Source organism: Littorina saxatilis, linkage group LG5 (assembly GCF_037325665.1).
Source record: "Littorina saxatilis isolate snail1 linkage group LG5, US_GU_Lsax_2.0, whole genome shotgun sequence".
Taxonomy (NCBI): domain Eukaryota; kingdom Metazoa; phylum Mollusca; class Gastropoda; order Littorinimorpha; family Littorinidae; genus Littorina; species Littorina saxatilis.
Window position 1 is genome coordinate 44,742,360 of NC_090249.1, and position 19,272 is coordinate 44,761,631.

General features: G+C 41.5%; 1 protein-coding gene across 1 annotated transcript; it reads left to right on the forward strand.

Moving 5' to 3' along the window:
• Window positions 1-123: 123 nt before the first annotated feature.
• LOC138967238 (transcription elongation factor S-II-like) lies at window positions 124-19,268 on the forward strand (the record flags this gene model as incomplete). Its single annotated transcript, XM_070339762.1, is given in 10 exon segments — window positions 124-220; window positions 556-764; window positions 1,172-1,240; window positions 4,342-4,453; window positions 4,981-5,220; window positions 8,344-8,397; window positions 8,760-8,914; window positions 11,702-11,848; window positions 17,976-18,047; window positions 18,824-19,268. Coding segments are annotated over 9 exon segments (927 nt in total). The 5' UTR covers window positions 124-220; window positions 556-695.
• Window positions 19,269-19,272: the final 4 nt, after the last annotated feature.

Here is a 19,272-nt window from a genome sequence, read left to right on the forward strand (position 1 = left end):
GGAAGGCAATGTTGTCTTTGGAATAGAAAAAAGACTAAGGTTGGCGGTGGAGTGCTTTAAATGCCATTCATGTGGTCTGTAAATAAGCTCATACATAATTTTCGAAGGTGCCTATTTTGATGTTTCTGGTAAAAAGATATCACAAGAGGCATCGACGAGAAGTCCCTCAGCACACTGAAAGACATAATACAGTTACCGTTGTTGGTCAACAAGCAATACGGTTTGAACATCTGCTACATTTTGCATAGAATTTGTAGACTGTGGGTGCAGTTGCCCTATAACTAGGTTGTAAATTTGTTGTTTTGTGATCATTGTATCTTATAATTCAATTGAGTTTCTTGCCTCGTCCAGTGGATGCCGCCATTTTAGTACCAAAACAGTTTCAAAACGGCACAAGCCTTCGATAAAATTGACCAGAGCGTTTCCAGCATCTTGTTCATTGAGTGTTTATGCTTGAAGGCATTTCTTTCAGAAAACATGCATTGACAATATATTTCGTTGCACTGATGCTTTGTATTGTAATGTAATAATGAGCTTTTACTACCACCGTTTCAGCTTTGTGGTTGCCACTTACCTCACTACAAACAACTTTAAACGCAGCGACGAAGGCTGTCGACCGACGCCGACTTTTCAAGACAACAGGAATAGTTTTATAATCGTTGCTTTCCTGCCTGGTACCGCAATCATCTGTCAAGATGGGGTGCGAAGACGACGTACTTCGAATCGCCAAAAAGCTGGATAAACTGATTGCCAACAACACATCAGTGTGTATTTCATTTTCACCATTTGTCATTTTGATCAGCACTGTTGTTTTTGTAGAATATAGACTAGTCCCAATTTATTTGGCAAACGACAGAACTTTGCTCTGACGATATGTAATGTGGAATAAATTCAATAATGTAAATGTTGTGTGTAAATAATGTAGAATTAAAAAAAATTAAAAATTGCAATGCATTGATGATTTGATCATTTGATGAATACATTAATGCACTGACTAGTGACTATACCTGTGAGTGATTGTGATTATTATAAATGTGTAATAACTAATATATTGTATCTTTCGTGATATTTATCATTTTAAGATTTAACAAATTAAGCTCAAAGCAAGGACACATTTTGAAGGCCTGTTTGTGATTATCAACTGGAATTATGTTCTTGTTAATTTTTTCAGGACCACACCACAGCACTTGACCTGTTAAAGGCACTTCAGGAATTAAGAATGTCGCTGGAGGTTCTGCAAGTATGTCATTTTTGTTCCTCAATTATTTCTTACTACAGTGGTACCTCTGGCTCTCTATAACGACTTTGAAAATGTAACCGAAATTCGGTCGTATTATGGAGGGGTCGTATTATGGAGGATGGTTTTGTTATGTCCGGGTCCGTCAATGATCCGGAATGACATTGGCGTTTTGATTGATTCCGCCCACAAAGTAATGTTATTCTTTCCTTAAACGATTATGGTAACCTGTTTTCTAATTCAATTAATTACCCACACAGTTTTCTTGCTTGTTTAATCAAGCCCCATAAATACTCGTGGGTTAAGCCGGTTTGAAATAAACAAACGTCTGTCATATGATCGTCTGTCATATGAGCGTTGATGCGTTGAGCTGTCGTTATGCGCCATACATGGCCCAGCTCATCCGGCTTCAGCGTGTTTTTATATCGGAGTGATCCTTCTCCTAGACTGGTGGCTTTACAGGGCTGTCGAGTCCAGTCTACCCGGCTATTTGGCCATAGCTGGCTGGTTTGTTTATCTGAGGTGACCTTCCCCAGGGCTAGAACTTAAAATGCGGCTCTTGTTCGCATGATGCTCCCGTCATTGGACACCTGGGGTATTCCTTAAGTGTAACAGTGCCACCTGCTACCCCGCCCCCTCCTGTTGGAAGCACCGCCAGTTGGTCCGCGACTGCTTATTCGTCCTGGCAAGCCTGGCTTATTTCGCAGCTAACCTCCATATCTGAAGGCCATCACATTATCCGCCACCTGTGAACGCGCCTGGTTGGGGATGGTCGCCCCTACAGGAAATAAACAAACTGAGGTCAAACAAAAGCATGCGGTCCCAAAACATGCACATGTTGATACCAGCTACTAATCATAGTCATACGATACCCAGCAACGATTTGGTTGAAAACAAAGAAAAGTGTCCCAAACGCAAGGAACAAAACGAATAAGAACCGCGGCAGTGTGTTGAAACTGATGTAAAATTGTAGCCAAAAGCGTCAGTTTTCACGATGAAACTTGACTCACTCATTCACTACGGACTGTCCACAGAGTTGAGTAATTTAGGACACATACTCCACTACTCACCTTCAAACTTCACTGACGGGATTCTGGGAAGAATTTATTGATTCAAACGAACGCGTGGTTGTATATCGCGTCATTCGGTCACGGATCGGGGAAAACCAAGAACAATTCCAGATTTCAAAACCCATGTTCGTCGGCCGCCATTGTTAGCTAGACCGAAAATGTTACACACGCTTTGCATACGTACATTGCAAAATGACATGACGTCACCACAACTTTCGGTTTTGGTTCGATGATCGGATTGCTTTCATAACGTTTCTGTAACTTTGCGTGTTTAAAAGGTAGGAGTTTCTGCACAGTTCTTTGCAAAATGAAGCAGACATCTGGCGAATGACCTTTATCTATTCAAAATAAAGTAATGACCTGAAATAGAAACGAAAAACCATGGCTTCAGCCGTTAGCGTGCCGAAGTGATGTACACGGACAGGATTTCAGCATGTGTTTGTGTCCGTATCGCTTACTCACTCGACTGGAGATATAAGTCAGAGTAAACCAACCCCGTGATAATTTTGGGAAAAGTCGTTATAAGTCCACGTATGGACGGTCGTATGTCGTGTTAGAGAGGGGGACGTAATATGGAGGTGAGAAATACTAAGACAAAGAAGGAGAAAAAATCCGTCAGTGAAAAGTTGGTCGTAATATTGAGGGACCCGTAAAAGAGAGGGGTCGTAAAGGGAGGTAACACTGTACATGTATTCGTAGCAGCAGCAGATGTTTTCTCTGCTAAGATCCAAAGGAAGCTAGGTCCATTCTGTGGTTTAGATCTTGAGGGGCCACCTGAAGTTAAGTGAATAGTAGAAGTAGAACATGTCTCCCTTTTTAAGACCCCTTTTCTCAGATTTTTTTTTTATCCTCTGTAAATTTAAGACTCACTCAGTCACTGTATTTTAAGATTCCCTCCTTGTTATGACCTTTTATTTTCTCAGATTTGTGGAGGTTTTAAAATTAAGAGGGGGGATTCCCCTATACCTGTACCACCTGTGCCACTACCAGTATGGTGAAAACTGAAACTTGTACAAGTTGTAGATGAGGGTGGAGATAATTGTCGTGGCTGCCTATTTTGGCAGCCAGATCTAGTTGCTTTGATATTTTACTTGCATCTTGCAAACTGTACAGTCTTGCTGGTGAGATGATTCAACTGGAAAGTAGTAGTACAGTGGAACCATCTTTTAAGACCCCCAAAAGTTTGAGCAAATCCGGTCTTAATATAGAGGGGGTCTTAATAAAATGGGGGTTAAATTTACAAAGACTATGAACAGAAAGTACGAGAAAAGAGGGTACCCCCCGCGGGTTAGGGGGAAGAATTTACCCGATGCTCCCCAGCATGTCGTAAGAGGCGACTAACGGATTCTGTTTCTCCTTTTACCCTTAAGTGTTTCTTGTATAGAATATAGTCAATTTTTGTAAAGATTTTAGTCAAGCAGTATGTAAGAAATGTTAAGTCCTTTGTACTGGAAACTTGCATTCTCCCAGTAAGGTAATATATTGTACTACGTTGCAAGCCCCTGGAGCAAATTTTTGATTAGTGCTTTTGTGAACAAGAAACAATTGACAAGTGGCTCTATCCCATCTCCCCCCTTTCCCCGTCGCGATATAACCTTGAATGGTTGAAAACGACGTTAAACACCAAATAAAGAAAGAAAGAAAGACCCCCAAAAGTTTGAGCAAATCCGGTCTTAAAATAGAGGGGGTCTTAAATAAAATGGGGGTTAAATTTACAAAGACTATGAACAGAAAGTACGAGAAAAGAGGGTCTAAAAAGGGAGGGATCACTCTACGTATAATAAACTTGTGTCGTGTGCAGAATGAACTGAAGACATCTTAAGTTTTACTGTGAGTGTGATGAAGGGTATAATGTTTGCCATACAAACAAAAGAACCTTATTTTGAATAAAAACCAGTTGAAGCTGGACATATTAATATGTTATTGTTATTTTCCTTTACATTTATTTTCTTATGTGAAGAAGAGCTGATTGTCTCTTCATATTTATTTTGAACTGTGCAAGTAAGTAAATTATGTTGTCTTTCTTTGTTTCAGAAAACACGCATTGGAATGACTGTCAACAACCTCCGCAAGGCCAGTAGCAGCGATGATGTCATCTCTCTTTCCAAGACTCTCATCAAAAACTGGAAGAGGCTTCTGCCTGCAGGTAATTCTTGCTAGGATTGGACTTTTTTTTTAAACTACCTGAAACCGGAATTCTGACACGATTTTCCCTAGTTTATAATGGTCTGATCAGTCTAAGCCTTCCGAAGCACCCAATGTCACCCGCCCGAGAACCCAAGTGCAGATCTCGGAAACGCACGCTATACACAATGCTCACAGTGACGCATATCTCTTTCAGTTTCTACTGGCTGTCAGCAAGGTTTGAGCATGTATCAGACCAGGGATTTCGCCGTATTTTGTAGGCATGATTGTCTAGAATACGATCAGTACGGTCAGTGGAAAAATACGACGAGAATAATTTCTAGACCACTTTTCTTCACAAGCGCATCCTGATGCCGATCCAGTATTTTGACACATGATTACAGTTTTTGTCAGTAAACATTTAAAGAAGCATTTGTTTTAAACGTATTGGTAAGCTTAATCAACGATGCGATGGTCGTGTTTGAACCATGGATGTTGAGGGCTAAGTGTTAAACTAGGATGTATAAACCTAATATTTGTTGTGTGCAGATGGCGGGTCACAAGGTCTGAACCGACAGTCCTCCTCCTCATCTCTGTCCCGCTCCGGCAGTACTCAGAAGATGGAGGATGGCGAGGGGGGGGATGGGGGGGACTCTCAGTCCCCCGCTGGCAGCAAAGACGATGACGACGATAACAAGTCTGAGAACGGCTCCTCGCGCGTTCCTGCCACAGGCGATGCTGTTCGCTTGAAGTGCCGTGAACTGATCACTAACGCTCTCAAGGCTGGAGGTGAGAACAGAGCTGCCAACTGTTGCGCTTTAAGAGCAATTGCTGCGCCAAGCTAAGGCAAAACAAAAATATATGTTGGTTTAGGGTAACATAACCCAAAACAAGTCGCATGAGGCGAAATAACTACATTCAGTCAAGCTGTCAAACTCACGGAATGAAACTGAACGCAATGCATTCATTCACCAAGATACTACAGCTTCGTCAATCCCCTCGAGAAGGAAATCGCTCACTTTTCACGTGAAATTGACAAGCCAGATTAGCGTGGTAGCGTATTGCAGTAAGCAGGAAAGCGCGCTTTTCTGTACTCTTTTTACTTTTCTGAGCTTGTTTTGATTACAAAATATCATATCTATATGTTTTGGGAATCAGGAAATGATAAAGAATAAGATGAAATTTTTTTTGGATTGATTTCTTAAATTTTAATTGTAGTGGTAATTAACCTATTTTCGTTAATTGTGATCACATTTTAAGAGTAAACATGACATATGTATATATTTTTAGATTCAGAATGTGATGAAGAATACGATGCAATCATTTTTGAGTCACTTGAGAAAAAGTGACTCTATGTAATCGGTCAGTGTTAGTCTGTCCGGCCGGCCGGCCGTAGACACCACCTTAACGTTGGACTTTTCTCGGAAACTATCAAAGCGATCGGGCTCATATTTTGTTTAGTCGTGACCTCCAATGACCTCTACACTTTAACGATGGTTTCGTTGACCTTTGACCTTTTTCAAGGTCACAGGTCAGCGTCAAAGGAAAAATTAGACATTATATATCTTTGACAAAGTTCATCGGATGTGATTGAAACTTTGTAGGATTATTCTTTACATCAAAGTATTTACATCTGTAGCCTTTTACGAACGTTATCAGAAAAACAAGGGAGATAACTAGCCTTTTCTGTTCGGCAACACACAACTTAACGTTGGGCTTTTCTCGGAAACTATAAAAGTGACCGGGCTCAAATTTTATGTGAACGTGACTCATTGTGTTGTGAATAGCAATTTCTTCCTGTCCATCTGATGCCTCATATAATATTCAGAACTGCGAAAGTGACTCGATCGAGCGTTTGCTCTTCTTGTTAAATCTGTTTGTGAAAAATTGATATTAATGACAACTTTAATGAGTAAACTTATTAATCAGTTTTTAAGCCTCCGAACTGAAATGCAATACCAAAGTCCGGGCTTCGTCGAAGATTACTTGACCAAAATTTCAACCAATTTGGTTGAAAAATGAGAGCGTGACAGTGCGACCTCAACTTTCACAAAAAGCCGGATATTACGTCATCAAAGACATTTATAAAAATATAAAAAAAGTGAAAAATTGTTCTGGAGATATCATACCCAGGAACTCTCATGTAAAGTTTCATGAAGATCGGTCCAGTAGAGTCTCTGAATCTCTCTATACAGACACACATAGACCACGACCCTCGTCTCGATTTCCCGTCGATGTTAAAACATTTGAGTCATAACTTGACTAAATGTAAAAATAGGGTCGGTAGGTCGGCTTTTTGAGTCACTTGAGAAAAAGTGACTCTATGTAATCGGTCAGTGTTAGTCTGTCCGGCCGGCCGTCCGGCCGGCCGTCCGTAGACACCACCTTAACGTTAGACTTTTCTCGGAAACTATCAAAGCGATCAGGCTCATATTTTGTTTAGTCGTGACCTCCAATGACCTCTACACTTTAACGATGGTTTCGTTGACCTTTGACCTTTTTCAAGGTCACAGGTCAGCGTCAAAGGAAAAATTAGACATTTTATATCTTTGACAAAGTTCATCGGATGTGATTGAAACTTTGTAGGATTATTCTTTACATCAAAGTATTTACATCTGTAGCCTTTTACGAACGTTATCAGAAAAACAAGGGAGATAACTAGCCTTTTCTGTTCGGCAACACACAACTTAACGTTGGGCTTTTCTCGGAAACTATAAAAGTGACCGGGCTCAAATTTTATGTGAACGTGACTCATTGTGTTGTGAATAGCAATTTCTTCCTGTCCATCTGATGCCTCATATAATATTCAGAACTGCGAAAGTGACTCGATCGAGCGTTTGCTCTTCTTGTTATTTTTATTTTTATTTTTTTTAGTCTCTGTATGGTTTGCAAAATGTGCCAGAGTTTTTTTTTAGAAATGAAAAAAAAGATTTAGAGTTAGCAGGGAAAAAAAGGATTGGTCGGGTTACCCTAAACCAACATATATTTTCGTTTGGCCTAAAGATTGCTACGCTTAAAATAATAATCACAAGCATGCAACGGCTCCCTCTTTATTGTGAGTCCTGGTACTCATTTCTGCTTCCCACTCCTTGTAGCAGTCACCAAATGTGTCATAAAACATTGTCCACACTGACAAGCGGCACTGCATATATACTCCCTAATGGCCATTTTATGTTTCTGCATTCTAATGAAACTTTCTTAAAAATGTCTGTTCTTGTGGAAGATGGCATAAATGCGGATGTGGGAATACATTTTAGAAAATGCTACACTTAAACATCATTTGCTACACTGAAACTTCCAAAAATTCTGAATTGCTACACTTCAGGCTTTACAAGTGTTGGCAGGTCTATACGTTGATTTAAATCTCTGATGTTTTTGCAGCTAGAGCTTTGAAATTTTGCACAGTTCTAGGGTTTGATGTTCTCCTGACATGACCACAGTTTGGTTGACCCTTGTCAAATTTTGGGGTCACAGCGGGGTCATGTTCCGTTCATAAAAACTTAACATCGAGGATGAAAGTCGTTTGTTCATTTTAATGCTTGTTATTCTCTCAGGTGCAAGGAGATTGGTTCCGTATTACTCTCGCTTACTCGATTACATATGTCGTATGCATTTAGAGCACTAACTTCCCTTTGGTTATTTGATCTTTAACATGTACGATTTCTCTGATGTTTTTGAAGCTATTGCCACCATATTCCACACACTTGTAAGTTTTGATGATCTTCAGACGTGACGCAAACTTGGCTAGTATTGGTAACTTTTCAAGACCACAGCATGGAAATGTTTGCTTGAAAAGCTGTATCACTACCTAAAAAATATTCACTGAGCTATCGAGGAAATAAATCTCTGCATTTGCTTTTCTTGTTTGATTCTTAATCATTCAATCATGCTTCAATGGTTATTGTGTTTCAGAGGTGCCAGACAATGTGTGTGACCCTGCGGAGTTGGGTGCCTTCATTGAAGATGGTATCCTTTTCATCATTTGCAGTTCACTAGCTTGTCAAATCTCTGGCATTGGCTTGTGTGCGTCAAGCCTTTGGTTGTACATGTAATATCCAGTTTTAAAGCCAATAAAACACTGCTGATGAAGCAACTGTGGTATGTACCGGGTCAGCAACATTTCTGGCGGGTTAGTAACTTTCTTGAAGTTACTCTCCTGGCTGGCGAGTTTTAACATTTTGAGATTTGGCCATCCCTGAGAATGACTTTACTTTCAAAGAGAGAAATGAGGAATTGAAACAAATGTAAGCTTTGACCTTGACCTAGAAGCTATTTTTAAAGAGAGGATTTGAAACAAATGTTAGTTATGACCTTGACCTACCTAAAAGCTATTTTCAAAGAGTTCGAGAACACAAGCAACAAGTACAAGAATCGCATCAGGAGTCGTGTGGCTAACCTGAAAGACCAACGGAATCCAGAGCTGCGTACGAACGTACTCATCGGCTTGATATCCCCCGAGAGGATCGCTGGTATGACGTCAGAGGTGGGTCATCAGTTCTTCTTCTTCTTCTTCTTCTGCGTTCGTGGGCTGAAACTCCCACGTACACTCGTGTTTTTGCACGAGTGGAATTTTACGTGTATGACCGTTTTTACCCCGCCATTAAGGCAGCCATACGCCGTTTTCGGAGGAGGTCATCAGTTCAAATGTAATCTTCTTCTTCTCGTTCGCTTCTTGTTCAAAGGTAGCAATTTTTAAAATAGATGAACTCTGGGAATTACTCTTGTCGGCTTGATATCCGTGGAGAGGATCGGTGTAATGACATCAGAGGTAACTCTTGTCGGGTGTGCGTGAGTTGTGGAAGAGTTACTTTGAAACGCTTGGGCAAAATATATATACTGTTCAAAAAAAGAAACACATAGTTGCTACTTGCCAAATTTGTTTTATTTTTCGAAAAAATTAACAGAAAATCCAATATTTAGATTATTTGTTTGAAATTTGGTATGGACACAGTTGAATGCACACACAGTTCATTTGCATCTTCAAATCAATCAGTCAATCAATACGATTGGGTGCCGAGGCTGTCAAGTCAGTAGGGGGTGTGACTGCCTTGAGCAGCAACAACTGCCCGGCACCTTCTGGGCATGGACTGGATCAGATGCCGGATATCTTGCTGTGGGATGGTGTCCCACTCCTCCTGAAGTGCCTGCAATAGATCGCGGTGATTTGCCGGCGCTTCTTCTCGTCTGCGCACACGTCTGTCCAATTCATCCCAGAGGTGTTCTATCGGGTTCATGTCTGGCGACATGGATGGCCAGGGAAGCACCTGGACATGGTGGTCGGTGAGGAACTGGGTGGTGAGTCGTGCTGTGTGCGGGCGAGCGTTGTCCTGCTGGAATATGGCATCCTGGTCAGCCAGAAGAGGAAGGGCGTGTGGGTGCAGAATTTCCTCCACGTATCGCTGGGCAGTTATGCGCCCTTGGACGTGCACCAGGGTGCTCCTTCCAGCGGTATTGATCGCCCCCCACACCATGACGCCTCCACCACCATGAACGGGTGCCTCATCCACACAGTTGGGCGCGTAACGTTCGTTTACTCTCCGGTAGACCCTCCTCCGACCATCATGTCGCTGGAGCAGGAAGTAGGACTCGTCGCTGAACCACACGTGTCTCCAGTGATTCCGGACGGTCCAGCGAAGGTGCTGGTTGCCCCACTGCACTCGGTTCTGGCGATGGCGGCGGGTGAGGTCTGCGAGCTCTCAAACCAGCTTCATGCAGGCGGTTCCGCACGGTCTGGTCCGATAATCGGTGTGGCCCGGGGAGAGCCTGGACAGAAGATGAGGCCGACAGGAAACGATTCCGGAGGTGGCGGAGCCGTATGAAGCGGTCGTGAGCAGCAGTTGTCGCCCTTGGTCTTCCCGCTCGTGGCAAGTCAGCAACGGAGCCAGTGGCTTGAAACCTGACCCACAGTCTACTGATGGTGCTCTGGGACACGTGGAAGTGCCTGGCGATTGCACTTTGACTTTGGCCTGCTTGTAAACGACCCAATGCAATTTGGCGGTCTTCTCTGCTCAATCGGGCCATCTTTCGTCGCTGAATTGTCGTCTGATTTCTTTGTGGCGAACAATCCGCTTTTATGGGTTTTGGAAGACATGGGGAGAGCTCAATATTCCCCGAGTTTCACGAGATTACACTGAAGCATGACGAGTGGTCATGCCAAATTTTGACATTGTAGCCACTGATAACGCATGCGTCACGTGCAGAGCTCACTTGTGGCAATGGACGAAAGGTCGACGACCAGATAAACATTTTCTGCAGTTTGGTGGATATCCTTGTAGCCATATAACTAAATTAACCAAATATTACAAGCTATGCGTTTCTTTTTTTGAACAGTATACATGGTCTACGTGATATGTGGCCATTTCTGCGAAAAACAGTCACTGTGGTCAAAATGTATTCATGTGCATCACAAGACCGTTTTCCATCACCCCTTAACAATATGCTATCACTGATACCGCTTTGAACTTGTACAAATTCAGCTTGAAGTGGGAGTCAGTGAGCACAGTAAAGTTTGTTCCAACATTTTGGTCCAACTTTGACCTCACGTTTCTCCTATCAGAGGCTTCAGTCAACAATGCCCAAAGCCACAGAAATGGCCACATATGGGAGCCAAGCGCTCGACTGACATCCTAGTGAAAATGAGCTCTGATCTGTCTTTTATGAACTGTCCGCTCAATATTAAGTCTTTTTGTTCCGTTCTAGTCAACGCCAATGCGATCGTGTGCGTCGGTGCCACTAGGTCATTGTGCACGTCTCTCTGCATGGCATAACAGAATCCCTCCAGTCTGTCTGCTTGTTCAGAGGGGGCCATATTTAGTGTTTTTTTGTGGTTGCTGAATTCATGTTGTAATTGACGGGGGCAGTGGCCTAATAGATAAGACATCGGCCTCCTTATCGGAAGGTTGCGAGTTCAAATCTCGGCCGCGGAAGCCTGGTGGGATAAGGGTGGAGATTTTTTCGATCTCCCAGGTCAACTTATGTGCAGACCTGCTCGTGCCTTATCCCCCTTTGTGTGTACACGCAAGCACAAGACCAAGTGCGCACTGAATAGATCCTGTAATCAATGTCAGAGTTCGGTGGGTTATAGAAACACGAAGATACCCAGCATGCTTCCCCCGTAAGTGGGGTATGGCTGCCTGAATGGTGGGGTAAAAAATTGTCATACACGTAAAAATCCACCCGTGCGAAAACACCAGTGTACGTGGGAGTTTCAGTCCATGAACGAAGAAGAAGATGTTGTACAGGTAACTGACACCTGTGTTTGCTTGATCAGGAGATGGCCAGTTCTGAGATGAAAAATTTGAGAGCGAAGCTGACCAAGCAAGCTATTGACGATCATCAGCTGTCCAAGACCACCGGCACTGTCACCGATCTCTTCAAGTGTGGCAAATGCGGCAAATACAACTGCTCATATAGCCAGGTACGTAATTCCACGGTGGAAGTTGTTCTCTTTTTTCTTGCTAGTTCTACCCGAAACAGTCATTAATTTTCATTTCTTCAATTTACTGTGTGTACGTCAGTGTTCATACTAATCAAAAGAATTGTTCTCTGTTGTTATATTGTTGTGCTTATTCCAAAAGAAGAAACAACCATACTAAATCTGTGTTGGTTTCTGTAATGCTTTTCACTAATAACTAACATTAGACGGAGGGCAGTGTAAAGTGAGATAAACCAAGGTAAAGAATGGTTTTACTATATATTTCCACGACATCCCTATTCATACAGATGCAGGGGTGTTTCTACTTTTGGGGTAGGTCAATTTTTATGGCGACTGTTTTTGGCCTTTTTGAAGATGACTTTATGTTAAAGTTCTTTCTTTTATCTCTCTTTGAACCTTCCTAGGTAAGTTTGCAAAGCGTGATTTGACAGTCTGGTACTCAGGTTGATACATGGGAGCGAATATAATAGTTCATGCTGATCTTTCATTCAAAGTCTGTTATACTTTTTTCCCATTATGTTTCCTGTGTTACTATCACTGTTACGCATCAACCGAGTTAATTATGTATGCCAGTGGTGACGTGTATCATACTCATCTTACATCTTAGGATTAAAAGGGAGGGGTAATGAGACCCAGAAAAAAACAAAATGTCTGAACTTTGATTTTTTGACTCACATGCGAAGCAAAAGTGAGTCTATGTACTCACCCGAGTCGTCCGTCCGTCCGTCCGTCCGGCCAGCCGGCCGTCCGTCCGGCCGGCCGGAAAACTTTAACGTTGGATATTTCTTGGACACTATTCAGTCTATCAGTACCAAATTTGGCAAGATGGTGTATGATGACAAGGCCCCAAAAAACATACATAGCATCTTGACCTTGCTTCAAGGTCAAGGTCGCAGGGGCCATAAATGTTGCCTAAAAAACAGCTATTTTTCACATTTTTCCCATTTTCTCTGAAGTTTTTGAGATTCAATACCTCACCTATATATGATATATAGGGCAAAGTAAGCCCCATCTTTTGATACCAGTTTGGTTTACCTTGCTTCAAGGTCAAGGTCACAGGAGCTCTTCAAAGTTGGATTGTATACATATTTTGAAGTGACCTTGACCCTGAACTATGGAAGATAACTGTTTCAAACTTAAAAATTATGTGGGGCACATGTTATGCTTTCATCATGAGACACATTTGGTCACATATGATCAAGGTCAAGGTCACTTTGACCCTTATGAAATGTGACCAAAATAAGGTAGTGAACCACTAAAAGTGACCATATCTCATGGTAGAAAGAGCCAATAAGCACCATTGTACTTCCTATGTCTTGAATTAACAGCTTTGTGTTGCATGACCTTGGATGACCTTGACCTTGGGTCAAGGTCACATGTATTTTGGTAGGAAAAATGTGTAAAGCATGTGAGTCGTATGGGCTTTGCCCTTCTTGTTTTTCTTGAATAAAATTTAAAAGGGTGCTGTTTTGTCAGAACTTTAAACTTTAAAGCTTCATTCCTCAAGCTCGGGTGAAACACGTACAATTAACTTCCCAGGACAAAATCTAAACCAAGAAGCTAACACCTTGGACGTATTAATCAAAACATACAAAATTAAAGATTGTGATATGGAATGTTGCGTAGCAGCAGAAGGTAGAACATGCATAAAACCAGGCATGGGAATTCTCCGATCCAAGGAAAAAATATTCTCTTCAGAGAGACAAAAAATGTAGAGAAACAAATAAACGAAGAACAAAAATCAAAGAAGACAATGTGCTTAGATTGACCAATGTCCTTTAATTCAGTTAAAGGATCATTGGTTACTAGCAATACAAAACCTGTATTAAATTTTGTCATTTTTTGTTGTTGCTGTAAATGTTCTCCCAGAATGCGACAGATTGCACAGATTTTAATCTAGATTTTAAGAACGATCCGTGGAAGCATGCCCAACCCACCCCCACCCCCCACCACCCCACCCTAGTTTTCAGAGATTTTTCTTTAAATCTATTCCCATGGGCCATGCCTGAGTACGCTGTTGAAGGTTTCACTTTCAGCAGACAGATACCTGATGGAACAAAGAAAAGTGCATCTTGAACACACGGCCAGTACCGTGTAACTGGCCTTGATACGGAACGATCCAAGGGGGGCAATCTCAGTCATTGAAAGAGGGAAATCCAAACGCAATCCGCTTTGTTCGATTGTATGGGCTTGGACGATAGAGAAAAATAAGAAAAGCAAAAGCTGGAGTTCAGTCTGGACGAAACTGCTATCAAGAACGCAGAATTGATTTTTTCTGAGTTTTTTGTTGTTGCCGTAAGCACCATGTTTATCGGAGCAGGAAACTCTTCCATAGTGAGGCCCCTTCGTTGATGCATGTCAACAAGCATCAGATGTGCGAGAAGCGAAATTGTGCCGCAACTTCAGTTTTAGCTCGACACGGCGCTTACGGCACAAAAAAAAAACTCAGAAAAAATCAATTCTGCGTTCTTGATAGCAGTTTCGTCCAGACTGGACTCCAGCTTTTGCTTTTCTTATTTTTCTCTATCGTCCAAGCCCATACAATCGAACAAAGCGGATTGCGTTTGGATTTCCCTCTTTCAGATGACTGAGATTGCCCCCCTTGGATCGTTCCGTACCAAGGCCAGTTACACGGTACTGGCCGTGTGTTCAAGATGAGAAAAGTGTTCTTGACAGTTTCAGACTCAGTTTCCTCATGCAATGGAGTTCAGCATACTTTTTGCATTAAGAAATAGTAGATATGTATATAGTAATGATAACAATTATATAGGGTGACAAAGGAAGCTGCATGTGTACAACAATTTATAAGAATAACACGTCAAGACAAAACATGTACAGTGGAACCCCCCTTGTGAGACGCCCCAATATGAGACCTCCTCCCTTTTAAGACCCTGTTTTCTCAGATTTTTTGTTCATAACCACTGTAAATTTACCCCCATTTTAAGACTCCATCCGCCCCCCGCGGGTTAGGGGGAAGAATTTACCCGATGCTCCCCAGCATGTCGTAAGAGGCGACTAACGGATTCTGTTTCTCCTTTTACCCTTGTTAAGTGTTTCTTGTATAGAATATAGTCAATGTTTGTAAAGATTTTAGTCAAGCAGTATGTAAGAAATGTTAAGTCCTTTGTACTGGAAACTTGCATTCTCCCAGAAAGGTCATTTATTGTACTACGTTGCAAGCCCCTGGAGCAATTTTCTGATGAGTGCTTTTGTGAACAAGAAACAATTAACAAGTGGCTCTATCCCATCTCCCCCCTTTCCCTGTCGCGATATAACCTTCGTGGTTGAAAACGACGTTAAACACCAAATAAAGAAAGAAAGAAAGACCTCCTCCCTTTTAAGACCCTGTTTTCTCAGAATTTTTTTTCATAACCACTGTAAATTTACCCCCATTTTAAGACTCCCTCCCTTTTAAATTCAAGACCTGATTTTTGCAGATTTCTGTAGGTCTTAAAAGAGGGGTTCCACTGTTCTGCTACTGGTCTTAGCACTACTTGTTACAACCTTTTCGCTTGTCTGAATTTGTTTAGTTACTGATGTCAAAAGCCCTCTAACACTGACACTAACACTATCAAGATGTTCCACGGGCATTCATTTTTGTTTCTTGGTTCATTTGTTTGTTTATCTGTTATTTATTTTCATTTGAATCGGCGTTGTATTGTCAGTGTGATGCAGTATATATCAAGGTAAGGTTGATTGTAGGTAATGCTATTCCTGAATGCTGTTGTCTTGGGTTTCTGTGTTTCAGATCCATTGTGTTGATAACATGGTTTTGTGTTTGTGAGGCCGTAGTTCCTTCTTCTTCTTCTTCTTCTTCTGCGTTCGTGGGCTGAAACTCCCACGTACACTCGTGTTTTTTGCACGAGTGGAATTTTACGTGTATGACCGTTTTTACCCCGCCATTAAGGCAGCCATACGCCGCTTTCGGAGGAAGCATGCTGGATATTTTCGTGTTTCTATAACCCACCGAACTCTGACATGGATTACAGGATCTTTTCCGTGCGCACTTGGTCTTGTGCTTGCGTGTGCACACGAAGGGGGATAAGCCACTAGCAGGTCTGCACATAAGTTGACCTGGGAGATCGAAAAAATCTCCACACTTAACCCACCAGGCGGCCGCGACCGGGATTCGAACCCTCGACCTTCCGATTAAGAGGCCGACGTCTTACCACCCCGCCACAGCGCCCGTCGTAGTTCCTTCAATGTGTGGTCAAGCATTTCAAGTCTTTGGAGGCACATTTTCATTTAGATTATTTAAAATGTGTAGTGATTAATATCCATAAAGTTTCCTGTTTGTTGTGTCAAAGCTTCATTTCCCATCATTCTTATCCAGTGAAACCTGTCTCATTGTCTGTCACAGCCACCCAAGGCACCAACCTAACATAAGGATAAGGATAAGATATCATATATTGTCCAGTGGGGTTAACCCCCATTGAAATTTGGCTGCTTTCCCACTGGGAAAGCGAGGTGCCATACTGATAGTGATACAATATCGATTATAGGGCTACCCAATATTTGTTTGTTTTTCCTGCATGCACGTGATCATGTTCCAAGACCTGTGAGCTTGGGATCCTTATTGTGCGTAAGCATACACACAGGGGTGTTGGGACACTGAGGAGAGTCGGCACAAAATTGACTCTGGGACATAAATTTCTTACCAAACGTGGGGATCTACGCCAATAGCTATAACTGGTTGGGGTCCTGATTTGGCCTATTATGGTCCGCTGGACCCGAAAAGCAACAGCTAACTAACTAACTATAACTGGTTTTGAAGCCGGCCCTGCTATTGACTGAAATATATCCCTGCGGCTGGTGGACTCAAAGGTGAATTATATTGAAGAAAAACATGTGCTGTGGACCATTTGGAGTACAGTGGACCTCCCCCTTTAAGACCGTCAAAACTCTGGGAAAATCAGGGCTTAAGAAAGGGCCAGGCTTAAAATGGGGGTTAATGTACAGAGCTTATGGATAGAAAATCGGATAATGCAAGGTCTTAAAATGGAGGTAAATGTACAGAGCTTATGGATAGAAAATCTGATAATGCAAGGTCTTAAAATGGAGGTAAATGTACAGAGCTTATGGATAGAAAATCGGATAATGCAAGGTCTTAAAATGGAGGTAAATGTACAGAGCTTATGGATAGAAAATCTGATAATGCAAGGTCTTAAAATGGAGGTAAATGTACAGAGCTTATGGATAGAAAATCTTAAAGGACCTTGCAAGGTCTTAAAATGGAAGTCTTCAATTGGGGGGGGGGGGGGGGGGGGGGGGGGGGTGTCTTAAAAGGGGGGTTCCACTGTAATCGGTGTGGGCAAGCGGTTTTTATGGAGCGGTGGTAGCAAGGGTGGGTTGTGCTGTATTTTGTTCATAGCTTTCTCTTTGTTGTTGTTTTTGAGTCACTTGAGAAAAAGTGACTATGTAATCGGTCAGTGTTAGTCTGTCCGGCCGTCCGTAGACACCACCTTAACGTTGGACTTTTCTCGGAAACTATCAAAGCGATCGGGCTCATATTTTGTTTAGTCGTGACCTCCAATGACCTCTACACTTTAACGATGGTTTTGTTGACCTTTGACCTTTTTCAAGGTCACAGGTCAGCGTCAAAGGAAAAATTAGACATTTTATATCTTTTCTCGGAAACTATCAAAGCGATCGGGCTCATATTTTGTTTAGTCGTGACCTCCAATGACCTCTACACTTTAACGATGGTTTCGTTGACCTTTGACCTTTTTCAAGGTCACAGGTCAGCGTCAAAGGAAAAATTAGACATTTTATATCTTTGACAAAGTTCATCGGATGTGATTGAAACTTTGTAGGATTATTCTTTACATCAAAGTATTTACATCTGTAGCCTTTTACGAACGTTATCAGAAAAACAAGGGAGATAACTAGCCTTTTCTGTTCGGCAACACACAACTTAACGTTGGGCTTTTCTCGGAAACTATAAAAGTGACCGGGCTCAAATTTTATGTGAACGTGACTCATTGTGTTGTGAATAGCAATTTCTTCCTGTCCATCTGATGCCTCATATAATATTCAGAACTGCGAAAGTGACTCGATCGAGCGTTTGCTCTTCTTGTTAACTTTGATGTTGACTGCTGTGTGTGTTCAGGTCCAGACCAGGAGTGCTGATGAACCTATGACCACCTTTGTGCTGTGTAACACCTGTGGAAACAGATGGAAGGTATTACATTACATTCAATTCTATTCATTTCAATACAGTACATTACAACGCTGTTATCTAAATATGATTTCAATTCTATTCATTTCAATACAGTACATTACAACGCTATTATCTGAATATGATTTCAAATCAATTCTATTCATTTCAATTCAGTACATTACAACGCTAGTATCTGAATATGATACATACAGAAATGTGTCTTTTGGCACATCATACACCAAGATTACATCACATAAAATGTTGAAGTCTGTCTTTTTGTCTTTCCGACATCTCAGTTTTGGCAAATTTCTGGTTCTCCTGGTCGCTTTTAACATGTTGTTAGAGGAGATGGGGTAGGAGTTTTCCTTGTGAGGATTTAAAGAGATTTCAAATTTTTCAACCGCAATAAATTCATGAGTTAACAGGAATTTTACTCTTTTTTTTTTTATATATTGATTAGATTTAAAGTGATCTCATTCTGTCGGTGGATTTAAAGTGATCTCATTCTGTCGGATTCACCTGTCAGTTTAGAGCACATGTGCACAGCAATTGTGTGATAGTGAGTTTTCCAGAATGAAATTTCTTAAATTACATTTAATCACTTGTAAGTAACTGCTGCAGACGTTCTGCTGTTGATAAGAAGGCATGCGAGAATGTTACCAAATCTGCTCTTTTTTTTCTTGAATAACATTAATAACTTTACTGTGGCTTCTAAGTGACTAGCTTGGCACTGAACTGAAACTTCACTGTTTCAAGTTCAATTTTGCTAACAGAAAACTTTGCTGTTTCTATTTCAGTTTTGTTAACAGAAGTACGGACCTTCTCCCTTGCTGTCACCTCAAACCGTCATCTCTTCGTTGTCGTCCGTGTTTTACTGCCAAGACTGTGTTTCATCTGTGTCAGGATGTGCTGATTGGTGTACTGACTCCATCACTTCATCCATCATTATTATTGCATCAACTCATCTCACTGGCATTTTGTTTTCATTTGAGATTTGGACACTGGTTTACGTTGGGGTGGTTTTTTTTATTTTTTACTGTTCAGCATTAGACATTGGGTTCTTTCGTTTTTGCTTATTTTATTTTTTTTTTAGGTTGTTTCACTGTTCAATTACAACTTTCCAGAGTATTGTTTTTAAATTGTAGGCCAAAGCAAGAAAAGGATACATTTGTGCAGAAAGAAACAAAAGAGAGAGAGAGACATTGAAAAAATATTGCGAAAAAGATTGGTTTACCTCTTAAGGTGA